The 13,397-nt window shown below is 39.1% G+C and overlaps 1 protein-coding gene across 1 annotated transcript in view; it reads right to left on the bottom strand.

Annotated features, from left to right (window-relative positions):
- Window positions 1–2,367: 2,367 nt before the first annotated feature.
- sptlc1 (serine palmitoyltransferase, long chain base subunit 1) overlaps window positions 2,368–13,397 on the bottom strand; it is a 36,565-nt gene continuing 25,535 nt past the window's right edge. The window contains exons 14-15 of the mRNA XM_059969930.1: window positions 8,396–8,469; window positions 2,368–4,146 (exon numbers count right to left, since the gene is read on the bottom strand). Of these exons, the coding sequence (XP_059825913.1) occupies window positions 4,053–4,146; window positions 8,396–8,469 (168 nt within the window). The 3' untranslated portion in view covers window positions 2,368–4,052. The remainder of the gene's footprint in view (window positions 4,147–8,395; window positions 8,470–13,397) is intronic.

Consider the following 13,397-nt stretch of genomic DNA (forward strand, 5'->3'; position numbering starts at 1 on the left):
ACGGACAGCATGTGTGCTATTTCAGGGAGAGAGGGAGAGGGAGAGAGGGGAGAGAGAGAGAGAGAGAGAGAGGAGAGAGAGAGGGGGGAGAGAGAGGGGGGAGAGAGAGAGAGAGAGAGAGAGGGGGGGAGAGAGAGAGGGGGGAGAGAGAGAGGGGGAGAGAGAGAGGGGGAGAGAGAGAGGGGGAGAGAGAGAGGGGGAGAGAGAGAGGGGGAGAGAGAGAGGGGGAGAGAGAGAGGGGGAGAGAGAGGGGGGAGAGAGAGAGGGGAGGAGAGAGAGAGGGAGAGAGAGAGAGAGAGAGAGAGAGAGAGAGAGAGAGAGAGAGAGAGAGAGAGAGAGAGAGAGAGAGAGAGAGAGAGAGAGAGAGAGAGAGAGAGAGAGAGAGAGAGAGAGAGAGAGAGAGAGAGAGAGAGAGAGAGAGAGAGAGAGAGAGAGAGAGAGAGAGAGAGAGAGAGAGAGGAGAGAGAGAGAGAGAGAGAGAGAGAGAGAGAGAGACTGTGAGTTGCCTTGGAAACCGAAAGGCGGAACTACATGATTGACAACTAGTGTTCAGCACTTCTGAGATATATATGTCAGTTAGCTTTGTAATTAGATACGCAAGACACTGGTTGAGCTTTGAGTGCCCACGACGACGGTGGGGCTTTTGCTCACAGTGTGGACAGTCCGGTGGAACGCTATCGGTGTGTTTAACCCTTGCCGGGGTTGATAGCGGTACCACGTGAAAACGGCATCCTCTTTTTGTGGTCACAGTCGGTGACTGTAAGTTCGGGAGCAGGAGGACGTGGAAGATCGACGGCATCGGCACTGGGAAGACAAAATAACTCTCTCTCCAACCCTACTCAAATCAAATTCCAGAACTGAATTAACTACTTGCCATACCCACCGTAAGACTGTATCATCTAATCACCTGAGCTGGGAGAAGCTTGGGAACTTTATTTACTCACATATATATGTATATACTCTGCAAACCCGTTTACCTTATCTTGTTTTATATTACTTTATCACACAGTTACTAATAAAATAGTTTATAACGGAAGACTCAGACTCCAGATATGTCCATTTCTGCTGGTCCTTTTTAACCCGTTACGGAGTACGTAACACTGGCAAGATCACGTCAAAAGTATAGTGTGTAGTTTTCTGGCTGTATATTATTGGAAGAACGTGTTTAAGCTTGAGAGGGTGCAGAAAAGGTCCACGGATGTTGCTAGACTGGAGGGTTTGATTTATAAGGGGAGACTGAATAGGCTTGGACTGTTTTCCCTTAAGCAGAAGCTGAGGGGTGATCATAAGATTTATAAAACCTTGAGGAGCATATGATAGATGATTTACATTCTATTTCCAATGTTAGGGGAATCTAAACTAAAAGGCATTGGTTTAAAGTAAAGGGAACCTGCAAGACAAGTTATTTTTCTACACAGTGGGCGCTGAATATAATGGATCTAGCTGCAAGAGGAAGTAGTACAATTACAATTTAGATACAATTAAATTTAAAGACATTTGGACAGGTATGTGGTTAAAAAAATTTAGAGGGATATGGGCCAAATGCAAATTGAACTAGTTCAGGACGACGTACTGATTGGCGTGGATGAGTCAGACTGAAGGGCCTGTTTCCGTGAGGTAAATATATGATTTATGAGGGGCCTCACTTTCATCTGCTTGCTTGGAATGGTAGCAAAGCCAAGTGGAATTGAATTTGTTCACTAATGACAATGCAAACTACCAATTAGCCTTAATTTTAAAAATCATCCAGTATCCATGGATTTCTCTAGATGTTGCTTGGTTACAGTTCAATGTAACTATGAATTGATTTTTTTCCATGCTTTTTAACTGAGGCATCTCTTCAGGATAATCTGTTCGTCTTAACTTTTCAAAAAACATTTAGCATTCTATTTGGGACTGCAAATTAAAAACTTGCAAAAATATTTTCAATACTTCAGCTTATAATTATTTCCATTTGTCCTCTCACTCTTACTTCTCAGTACTTGCATTATTAATTTCACAATGCTTTGGTGATTGGTTAAGGAGATGATAATTGTTTGTCTTTTTCAATCAGATCTCAGCTGCCTGCAGAAGGAAGCTTTCATCCCACTTCCAAAGTATCAACATTAAATTGGCAAGGTTGGAGGAGATTTTAAACTAATAATGTTTAATTCAAAAGTTAGCAGCTCGCAAGCACCAGGTTTTGCTGTTGGGTGGCTAAAGCACTAAGCCAGAGCTGGAACGTGATGAATGTATGAAGAAGTGGAGATGGTAAAATTCTAATACAATATGCAAAGCCAAGTTATAACAAAGTTATTTCATAATGAAGACAGTCACGTATATAATTTGGGTCAACATTGTGTTAAAATGATGATGCTTCAGACAGTATGCAATAAAAAGACAGTATTTTATTATGATACATTCTGGTAAGAATAAAAAAAGTACACAGATTTTTACTTGTGATATTTGGTTTTATTGTACAGCTGGCATGTCAACTGCGAGATTACAATGGTACCCATATTTGAACTCCAATGAAAAATACCAGTCACAATTTCATAGTGTTGTGCAATGCACATGTACAGTGCAGTTATAAGCAGAGGTATATAACAAATGCATCTGTAAACAGACAAGCCCATCCAGTAGAGAAAGAAAATCAGTAGGAAAGACCTGGTGTTTTGAGTCCTGGATAAAGAAATATGACAAATTTAACAATAAAAAACATAATTACAAAAATATCCTCCCCAGTCACCAAGAATACCTAATACATTTGCTCTTTTCATTCAATTTAAAATAAAAATTTGGAGTAATTATTCCTACAGATAGAGGCATTTGAAAAATCACGCACAGTCCTTGCATTTAGTGCTGCAAATCCTGTAAACCAATACTAAAATAGATGAAACCAACTTTATCTGAAAACATTCTATAAATCTGAACAGCACCAAAATGTCATACTTTTCTGGATTTCCTACAAAATGATGCTGATAGTAACCTTCAATAACATTATACGACAAATCTGTAACTTTACTGTGCAAATTTCTGAATTACAGAAATATCAATGAGTGAACCAGAGACTAAAAGAAACACTGCAACATCCTGATGGAAACGCGCTAATTTGTTGATAGGTGTTGCACATACTATTACAGTAAGAAATGGATCATTGCATTGAAAGTGGCAGGGTCATGTCCATCTCTTTCCAGATTCCAATGTATTTTACAATATTTTGAATAAGGAAAATAGTGAGGACTAATCTGCAGCCCTCATGGAGATGAGAAACTTAGCCTTCCTTTCATGGAAGTTCACAAGTGAACTTTGAATATAATGACTGCATTATGACACCTTGTCAGCCAGAAGCATGGTTTTCCTGAGCCAATCTTATCCTACAATCTAGCTTCAATCAAATTAAGCCATTGCTGTTACATGGGTGATTACATAACCATATACTTCGTTTAAACTAAAAGTTTATTAACAACTGTTATTAAGGTACCTTAATTCTAAAATAAAGCAGGAGTAATAACTGTAATAATAACTTAAGACCAATCAAATAGGTTAATTTTTGTAAATGTGTGACAAACCAAATTTACATATAGCAGAAGGAGAATTATCTTTTATAGTACTATTAATAAAGTTGGTAATCTTAAATAGGCAATGTATTCCAGCTCCATATACATCTTACAAAATTTTAAATCAGTTTCTCATTAATACCAACTAGTTTCTTTAGAACATTTCTCTATATGCACAAAATTCTCACGAATATTGGAAAAATATGAAAAAAATAAAACAATATTTTGGACAAGAAATTTTTAGAGATGAAGCTATTCAGGTCCTCAGCTGACCAAACTTAAAGAGAATAATTTTTGTACTTAGTTCTCAGACAAACGTACTCAGGTTTAAGTACTATATCCAACATTTTACAAAATGTGTTAAAAGTAAAATACATTAAATTCATTTACTGTGTATACTCATCCTTATTTTCAGTTTTGATGTCTTTCAGCACATTCTGCAAGTTCAGTCCTTTATGGCATGACATCCATGTCAGATTTCTAGTCCACAAAATAATCAAACATCAGATCATCCTATTGCAAGATGTGTTCTGATGCTTCCTTGATTAATGCTGCAGCTGTATCCAATTCTTCCTCTGTTAATTCTACCGAAACCACCACCCGAATACTGTGGAATTAAATTAAAAGGCCATATTAGAATTTTCTGACATTCAAGTTCATTTGTTTATGGAGCTAATTATATTTATACATAGTTATACAGAAATATCTTCTTTCCTTACTTACTACCTTTCATTGACATCATCTTTAGGGTCGCTTGCTATTTGGATGGCTAAGAAGATCCAGGTTGAGTAACGAACAGGTATAATATAAAGCTTGCTTGCAGCAGCATTACAGCCATATAGGTTTAGACAACATGCAAAATATAAACTACTTAAGACAATGAAGGGGGAAAAGAATTGCAAACTAAGGCATAAAGGCAAAAAAAAAAACACAATCCAGGACAGATCCATGGTAATGCCAGAGATAATCTATAGTGTTCCGTTACTGAGGTAGAACTAGGCTTGTACAGACACATACATTGCAATTTTCACAACCACAAGTCATCCCATTTTAAATGTAGTCTCTCTTGCAAAGTAGGAAAAACCCCAGACAAATTATGCTCAGAAAATTCCATAAACAGCAATGTGATGATGATTAGAAGATACTTCTGTGAGATCAATTAAGAAATATTGGCCTGGTTAAGAGTAACAGCTGCCAAACTCATTGTTACATAGCCATCTGACAGGAAAGATACATAAAGTTTCAGCACCCCCTCAATTTCAGCTTGGAATTTTGTGGACCAGATCCTGGAATAGGTCCTAATCCAAAAATACTTCTGGTCTTGCTGAGTGAATATCATGTATGGAAATGTTACCTAAACAACAATCAGACCAAACTGTTTGACTGACCAAACAATGCAAGAGTGAAACTCTCTTACAAATGAACAATGGAACAAAAAACCTATGCCACTGACTCGACCTTCCATACTTGAATGTTCCACCTCCAAACTGTTTTACTCTCTGAGATAGTCATGCTTTGTGACTTTAACTTTTCCAATGTCTTCCTTTCCACTGAGGAAATCCTGTCATTTAATTTAGCTGGGCACTTCCTAGTCAATTTCACTTACCCAATAACTTGCTAGTAGCTCCCACATTTTCTGAAATATGGGAGTATTGAATTGAAAAACTCAAGACAATCTTCTGACTTTTTCAACAGCTTCACAACCCTCCCAAGGACACAGTATTTGAAATTCTGAACCTTTGTCAGAGCCTTTTTCACTTCATCCCAGCATTACTGAACTTTTAGCTAACTCTCAAACTCCTTACCTTTAAATCTTCAATACCTTAAGATCCCTCCAAGAATACAATTTTTGATCTCAACTCCAGTTATCTTTCATAACTATCCAAATGTACATGGGTTTAGTGGTTTATGATTGGTAAAACAGTTCACACCAGTTTCTACATTAAAAAGATGCTATGTGCCATCTGCTGTTGCATTTGGAAAAAGCAACTGATCAACAAAGGTTTTGAAAGGATGACAACAGCCAAAGATTTGAGTTCAAAGCCTTTAACAAAGCAATTGAGAATCTATATTTTCAATTGCAGGCAGAAGACTGCCTGCAATTTTTGATACTAAAACAAAAATTACTACTCATCTGTAGCGAGTAATGATATTTTTTGAATCTTTTAAAATCTTTTCCATGAATATAATGCACTTTCGGGAGAGCAAATGATTCAGCACAGTATTCTCTTTCATTGTAATTTTGAAAAAGTAAACAATGCATAACATTATCGAATACTGGTAGGGCATCCCAAATCCAGTTTTCTTCTGTCACAAGACCAGCAAATTCGAAAGATTGTACGTAATTAGTTATTCATACATGACAAACTACAAGAGTGCTGTCAAAGAAAAATTAACGTGATCCACACTAGTGGACATTAAGACAGATGACTAAAAGTTTCATCAAAGTTATAAGGGGCACCTTACTGGGAGAAAGAGATACAGAGGCAGAGAGACTCTATGGGTATTTCAGAGCTTAACTGGTAGTATGGCAGGGCTCAACTGGGTATCATCAGTGCACATGTAGAATCTGACACTGTACTTATGGATGAAGAAACTGGGATGTACCACACTTGGAAAGCAATGCAGAATTAAAATTTCGAGAATATATCTGAAACTAATCATCTACCACCATGAACAGAAGTTCCAAGGATTTACCCAACAGCAAAGCAAACTCATGCAGAAAGTAGCAGAGCTTTTAAAATCATTAGTACAAGTCACTCCAGGCCTTCAGGTGTGGAGTTGGTAGTGCTTAACAAGGTATGAAAATAAGTTTCCGTAGTTGGTAAAAAGGGGAAGATTCACCTATCTGCCCAGCCCACTGCCTTTATTTGTTTTCACGCTGTATCTTCCTTTCCAACTGTCTAAAATCACAAAAATATGAATGCAAAATAACACTAAAGACTGCAGATGCTTGAAGCTGGAGCAACACATAATCAGCTGGAAGAACTCAGCCAATCGAGCAGCATCAGTGGAAAGATGAAATTGTCAATGTACTGAGCCAAAAACCTGCATAAGGACTGAGACTGGAGAGTTGAGATGGCCAACATGGAGAGGAGAAGGGGAGGGGCAAGAAAGGATTCTAAGGAGACTGGTGGACTGAAAAGTGATAGAGGAAGCCAAGGATGGACAGGTCAGTGTGGGAATGGGCAAGGGAAGGAGAGGGCTATTAAAATGATTGGCAACTAGGAGCTTGGGATGGACACTGACATTGACATATCCTCCCTCACTACTATCCAGAAACCTAAACTGTCCTTCCAGGTGAAGCAAAGGTTCATGTGCACCTCCTCCAATCTTCTATCTGCATTTAGTGCTCCTGATGTGCCCTCCTCTACACTGGTGATACCAAGTGGAAACTCAGCAACCATTTTACAGATGACCTATGGTCAGTCCACCAAGACCATCCCAAGCTCCCAGTTGCAGCCTCTCCATTTCCACACTAACCCTTCCATTCTAGGCCTTTTCTAGCCCAACACAAACTACAAGAGCTCAAGCTTATATCCTGCATGAGTAGTCTACACCCCAATGCCATGAATATTGTTTTCCCAATATTAGGTAACTCCCAACAGGATGGGGAGACACACATATTCAGGTCAACTCATGATACAAATACATAGCAGTACAAGCTGTGTAAATGGAAACAATTAAAAATGGTTATTCCTATTAAGTAAATAGTGCAACTGAATTTTAGTGTAGCCAAGTGTACAGGCTGGACTTCCTATACAAAGAAGTTTATCCTACAACTATAGAGAACCTTTGTCAGACTAGGCCAGGGTGTGTTCAGCCCTGGTGCCAAGGACAGTAAGGATATACTGGCCTTGGAGGAAATGCAACACAAGAAGACAGGTACACGAGAAATCTGAGGCAGAAAGAGGCTATTTTGTTCTTCATGCACTCTATACACTTAACCTGATATTTTTTACTCCTGTATCAACTTCCTGCATTAACTACATGTCTATTGTTTACCTTAATATCTAAATATTTAGATTTAATCAGAAAGATACCTGATCCAATGATGATTCTGTGTGGAGAGCTTTCATAAATAATTGCTATACATTCCCGTAATTTTGTAGCTAGATCAGCTGTAACTTAAAAAATGTTACAAAGGGAGTTGATTGATACTTTCCAACATATTAAAGGGTAACTGATGCATACAGTGGAAAGAATTTTTATCAGTAATGAGACCAAGGCTAGAGGAAATATAAAATCAGTTGTTAGAGAGTGATCTAATCAGCTATTTGTCAGAGAGTAATCTGAAATGTTAGTGCCAAATGACCTATTGACTCAATGGCTTGTTTCTGTAATACCCTAACTATGAAATCCCATGTGATGTATTGAACCTTATTCTGTCAATAGTGGTTGATGATAGGCCAAATGTGAATTTTAAATGTAATTTGAGGATATATAGAGATAAGCCATGAGTATACAGAATAGAGGGACAGGCTTAAGGAACGAAATGAGTTAACCGTCTTATGTGAACTCAGATGCGGAGATGCATCTGAGCAAGATTCAAGGACAAGAAAAAGATTGGCATGACTACTTTCACATTGCTTTTAAAACACTAAATGAAATGTTGGCATTTAAAGAGATCTCAAAGATACTATTTCTTGGTACTCAACAGTATGTTTTGTTTCAATGTTGTTCTTATAGAAACAGATGGGAGGTAGTATGTCGATCACTGTGAAAATAAGAATTTGAAATTAAATGAAACAAAAAATAAGATAAAAAGGGAAGAAGCTCCCAAGAAGGTGGCAAAAAATGCTGTGAAAAGAAGCAGGTAGAGATCAGATTTTTATTATAACAAATACAAGATTTACCTGGGTGGAGGCAAAACCTTTTCCTCCTTGTCCAAATAATGTGCTCGAGTTAATGCAATCCCACGATTCAAACACTATAAGAGAAAAATTATCAAAACTATATTGTAATAAAAAGTATTTAACATTCTTGTAGCAATATAAATATTTTATGAAAGCTTATATTAATATAAATTCACTAAGTTTACAGCATAGTTTTAAACCACACACACAAAATGCTGGTGGAACACAGCAGGCCAGGCAGCATCTATAGAAAGAAGCACAGTTGACATTTTGGGCCGAGACCCTTCGTCAGGACTAACTGAAAAAGATAGCAAGAGATTTGAAAGTAGGAGGGGGAGGGGGAAATCCAAAAATGATAGAAGACAGGAGGGGGAGGGGTGAAGCTAAGAGCTGGAAAGGTGATTGGCAAAACGGATAGCTGGAGAAGGGAAAGGATCATGGGACGGGAGGCCTAGGGAGAAAGAAAGGTGGAGGAGAGCACCAGAAGGAGATGGAGAACAGGCAAAGAGTGATTGTGAGAGGGGCAGAGAGAGAGAGAGAGAAAAAGCGGGGGGGAATAAATAAATAAGGGATGGGGTAAGAAGGGGAGGAGGGGCATTAACGGAAGTTAGAGAAGTCAATGTTCATGCCATCAGGTTGAAGGCTACCCAGACGGAATATAAGGTGCTGTTCCTCCAACCTGAGTGTGGCTTCACCTTGACAGTAGAGGCGGCCATGGATAATAGACATATCAGAATGGGAATGGGACATGGAGTTAAAATGTGTGGCCACTGGGAGATCCTGCTTTCTCTGGCAGACAGAGCGTAGGTGTTCAGTGAAACAGTCTCCCAGTCTGTGTGGGGTCTCACCAATATATTAAAGGCTGCACCGGGAGCACCGGATGCAGTATATCACACCAGCTGACTCACAGGTGAAGTGTTGCCTCACCTGGAAGGACTGTCTGGGGCCCTGAATGATGGTGAGGGAGGAAGTGTAAGGGCAGGTGTAGCACTTGTTCTGCTTATAAGGATAAGTGCCAGAAAGGAGATCGATGGGAAGGGATTGGGGGTGGGGGTGGGGAACGAATGGACAAGGGAGTTGCGTAGGGAGTAATCCCTGCAGAAAGCAGACAGAGGGAGGAGAGAGAAAGATGTGCTTGGTAGTGGGATTCCATTGGAGGTGGCAGAAGTTACAGGAAATTATATGTTGGACCTGGAGGCTGGTGGGTGGTAGGTGAGGACAAGGGGAACCCTATCCCGAGTGGGGTGGCGAGCAGATGGGGTGAGAGCAGATCTGCGTGAAATGGGGGAGGTGTGTTTGAAAGCAGAGTTGATGGTGGAGGAAGGAAAGCCTTTTTGATTAAAAAAGGAAGACATCTCCTTCGTCCTGGAATGAAAAGCCTCATCCTGAGAGCAGATGCGGCGGAGACGGAGGAATTGTGAGAAGGGGATAGCATTTTTTTAAGAGACAGGGTGGGAAGAGGAATAGTCCAGGTAGCTGTGAGAGTCAGTAGGCTTATAGTAGGTATCAGTAGATAAGCCGTCTCCAGAGATGGAGACAGAAAGATCAAGAAAGGGGAGGGAGGTGTCAGAAATAGACCAAGCAAATTTGAGGGCAGGGTGAAAGTTGGAGGCAAAGTTAATGAAGCCAACGATCTCAGCATGCGTGCAGGAGGCAGAGCCAATGCAGTCATCGATGTAGTGAAAAGAGAGGGACGGATACTCATATAGGCTTGGAACATGGACTGTTCCATAAAGCGAACAAAAAGGCAGGCATAGCTGGCACCCATATGGGTGCCCATGGCTACACCTTTGGTTTGGAGGAAGTAGGGTAGCCAAAGGAGAAATTATTGAGAATAAGGACTAATTCTGCTGGATGGAGGAGAGTGGTGGTAGAGGGGAACTGGTTAGGTCTGGAATCCAAAAAAGAGCGAAGAGCTTCGAGACTTTCCCGGTAGGGGATGGAGGTACATAGGGACTGAATGTCCATGGTGAAAATAAGGCGGTGGGGACCAGGGAACTTAAAAATCATTGAAAAAATTCAAAGTGTGAGAAGTGTCACAAACATAAGTGGGAAAGGATTGAACAAGGGGGGATAAAACAGTGTCAGGGTATGCAGAAATGAGTTTGGTGGGGCAGGAGGTAGAAACGGGAAGTACAGGGTGTGGGAACTAGGAGGTTGGTGGCAGTGGATGGGAGATCCCCAGAGCTGATAAGGTTGGTGTTGGTGTTGGGAGACAGTGTTAGTTCTAACCTGTGTAAAAATACACTAATATAACAAAATATTATTTTTAAGTACATATTAAGAACCCCTTATCCAAAATGCTTGGGGCCAGAATATATAATAATATAGCTTGGGATCATCATCATTAACAACTGAATTTATGTGCTACTGGTGAGCAGTGTCTATCTTACATTTGCTCATCACACAACAGTGAATACTTAACAGTAAAATTAGTTGCAAGAAAAAGTTTTGTGAACTCTTTGCAATGACCTGGTTTTAGGCATTAATTACTCATAAAATGTGGTCTGATCTTCATCTAAGTCACAATAACAAACACAATCTGCCTAAACTAATAACAAATAATTGTACTTTTCATTGAACACATTCTTTAATGATTCACAGTACAGGCTGGAAAAAGTACGTGCCCCCTTGTATTTAATAACTGGTAGAACCTCCTTTAGCTGCAATAAGCTCTACCAAATGTTTCCTGTAGCTGCTGATCAGACTTGCACAATGGTGAGGAGGAATTTTTGACCACTCCTTCATACAAAACTGTTTCAGCTCATCAATATTTCTGGGATATCTGAAAGAACAGCAGTTTCTGCAAGAACTGCCCTCTTCAGGTCATGCCACAGCAATTCAACTGGGTTAATGTCTGGACTCTGACTTTGCCATTTCAAAACACAAATGTTCTTCTTTTTAAACCATTCTGTTGTTGATTTACCCTTGTGTTTCAGATCATTGTCTTGTTGCATTATCCAACTTCTATTAAGCTTCAGGTGACGGACCACTACCCTGACATTCTCCTGTAAAATGTCTTGATATAATTTTGAATTCATAGCTCCCTTAACAATTGCAAGCAGCCCCATACCATGATGCTCCTCCACAATGCTTCACAGTTGGGATGAGGCTTTTATGTTGGTTCGCAGTGCCCTTTTCCCTCCTAATACACTGGCATGCATTTCTGCAAAAGTTCAACTTTTATTTCATCTATCCACAGAATATTGTCCCAGAAGTGTTGTAGAACATCCAGGTAGTCTTTTGCAAACTTGAGACGTGTAGCAATGTTTAATTTGGAGAGCAGTGGTTTCCTTCATGGTGTCCTTCCTTGTACACCATTCTTGTTCAGTGTTTTTCTTAAAGACAAATAGAGACTTCAGCAAATCCTGGAGATTTCTGCAGGTGTTTTGCTATTACACTTCGGTTCTGTTTTAGCTCCTTCAGCATTTACTGACTGGACCACAAATAGCTTTTGTAGAAGGCATTACCCCAGAGGTTCACATACTTTTTTTGAACTTAAGACTATGATTGTTTAAATGGTGTTCTCAGTATTGACAAGAAGTACTTGTTTCTATGTTATTACATTAGGCAGTTTGTGTTTGTCCATTATGTGACTTAAAAGAACAGAACACATTTTATGAGTGAGTAATGTACAATAACAGGTAATTGCAAAGGCGTCACAAACTTTTTCTTGCAATTGTAGCTGGAATCACCATAATTTCTGACTCTGAGTTTATGTGCTATAGGTAAGCAGTCTTTGTCTTACACTAGTTCATCACACCTACAATAATAATAATAAATACTTTATTGATCCCTAGTGGGAGATTCTTTCGTTAACAGCAACAACATTTAGAAATGTACTCAGTTGCTTGCAGACTTAACTAATAATGAAGTACAGAATAATATACACAATAATTATTTACCAATGTGCAATAATTTGCAACAACATGTAATTATAATATACGAAATAATAAAACAGAGTCTATTGTACTATGATGTATGTTGTCCTGTCGCGAAGATGAACGGTTGTATCTACTTACTGCATTTAGTTGTAAAGATTTTCTGTAATGATCCTCGTGACAGTGGATCTGAATGAGTGTTCGAAAATGTACTCTGCTACTTATTCAGTAGATCATGGAGAGGATAAGCCAGATTGTTCATAATGGATAACAGTTTGTTTAGTGGCATCCTCCCCATTATTAACTCAAAAGAGTATGGATTGGAGCCAAGGACGGATCCAACCTTTTTGATGAGTTTATTTAGTCCTTTTGCATCACCAGCACCATTGCTGCTCCCCCAACACAAAGCCATAAAAATAGGAACTGAGCAGTAAAAATGATTACATACCATTAATATAAAGAAAATGTAATGTGTACAGGGTAACAAAAGCACCATGACAACATTGGGAGAGAATACCTGAGCAACAGCAGGCTTTCATTCTCCAACTACGATGCCGTACTTTGATTTAAAGGTTTCAGTACACTGTATTTCTATTTTTTTTTAGGTTTTATGTAAGGTATAAAAAAAAATCAACTTGTAGACTCGTTCCGATGTTAGAGTTTCATTAGCGACATTTTTAAAAGTTAATGCCATTCTGTATGGTACAAACACAATCAGCATTGTAGACTTGTTTCAATGCTAGATTTTTGTGATCAACAGACACTTCAAAAATTTACTGTGCCTTTTTTAATTTTCTGCAAACAGCCTGCTGAATATTCACAATTACCTACAATTTTCAGTTTGTTGTGATAGATCGTTGCTTGTTTCATGATCAGCATACTGTTAAGTGGCATATGCTTACTCTGACACTGATGATACATGACGGAGATCTTCATTCTTTGCTTTATGCAGAGTTTTTCTATTTTTCATTAACTTCTGTTCATTACAGTTGTGAGGTCATTCTTCAGAACTATCTGTGCTGTGCATCGTCTGGGAATCTTTCCAGTATCTTGAATAATTTTTCAGTTGTGAAATCACGTCAGCACTCAAAAAAAAAAAAAATTCAGACTTTGGAGGCTTT

Source organism: Hypanus sabinus, chromosome 5 (assembly GCF_030144855.1).
Source record: "Hypanus sabinus isolate sHypSab1 chromosome 5, sHypSab1.hap1, whole genome shotgun sequence".
NCBI classification, from domain to species: Eukaryota; Metazoa; Chordata; class Chondrichthyes; order Myliobatiformes; family Dasyatidae; genus Hypanus; species Hypanus sabinus.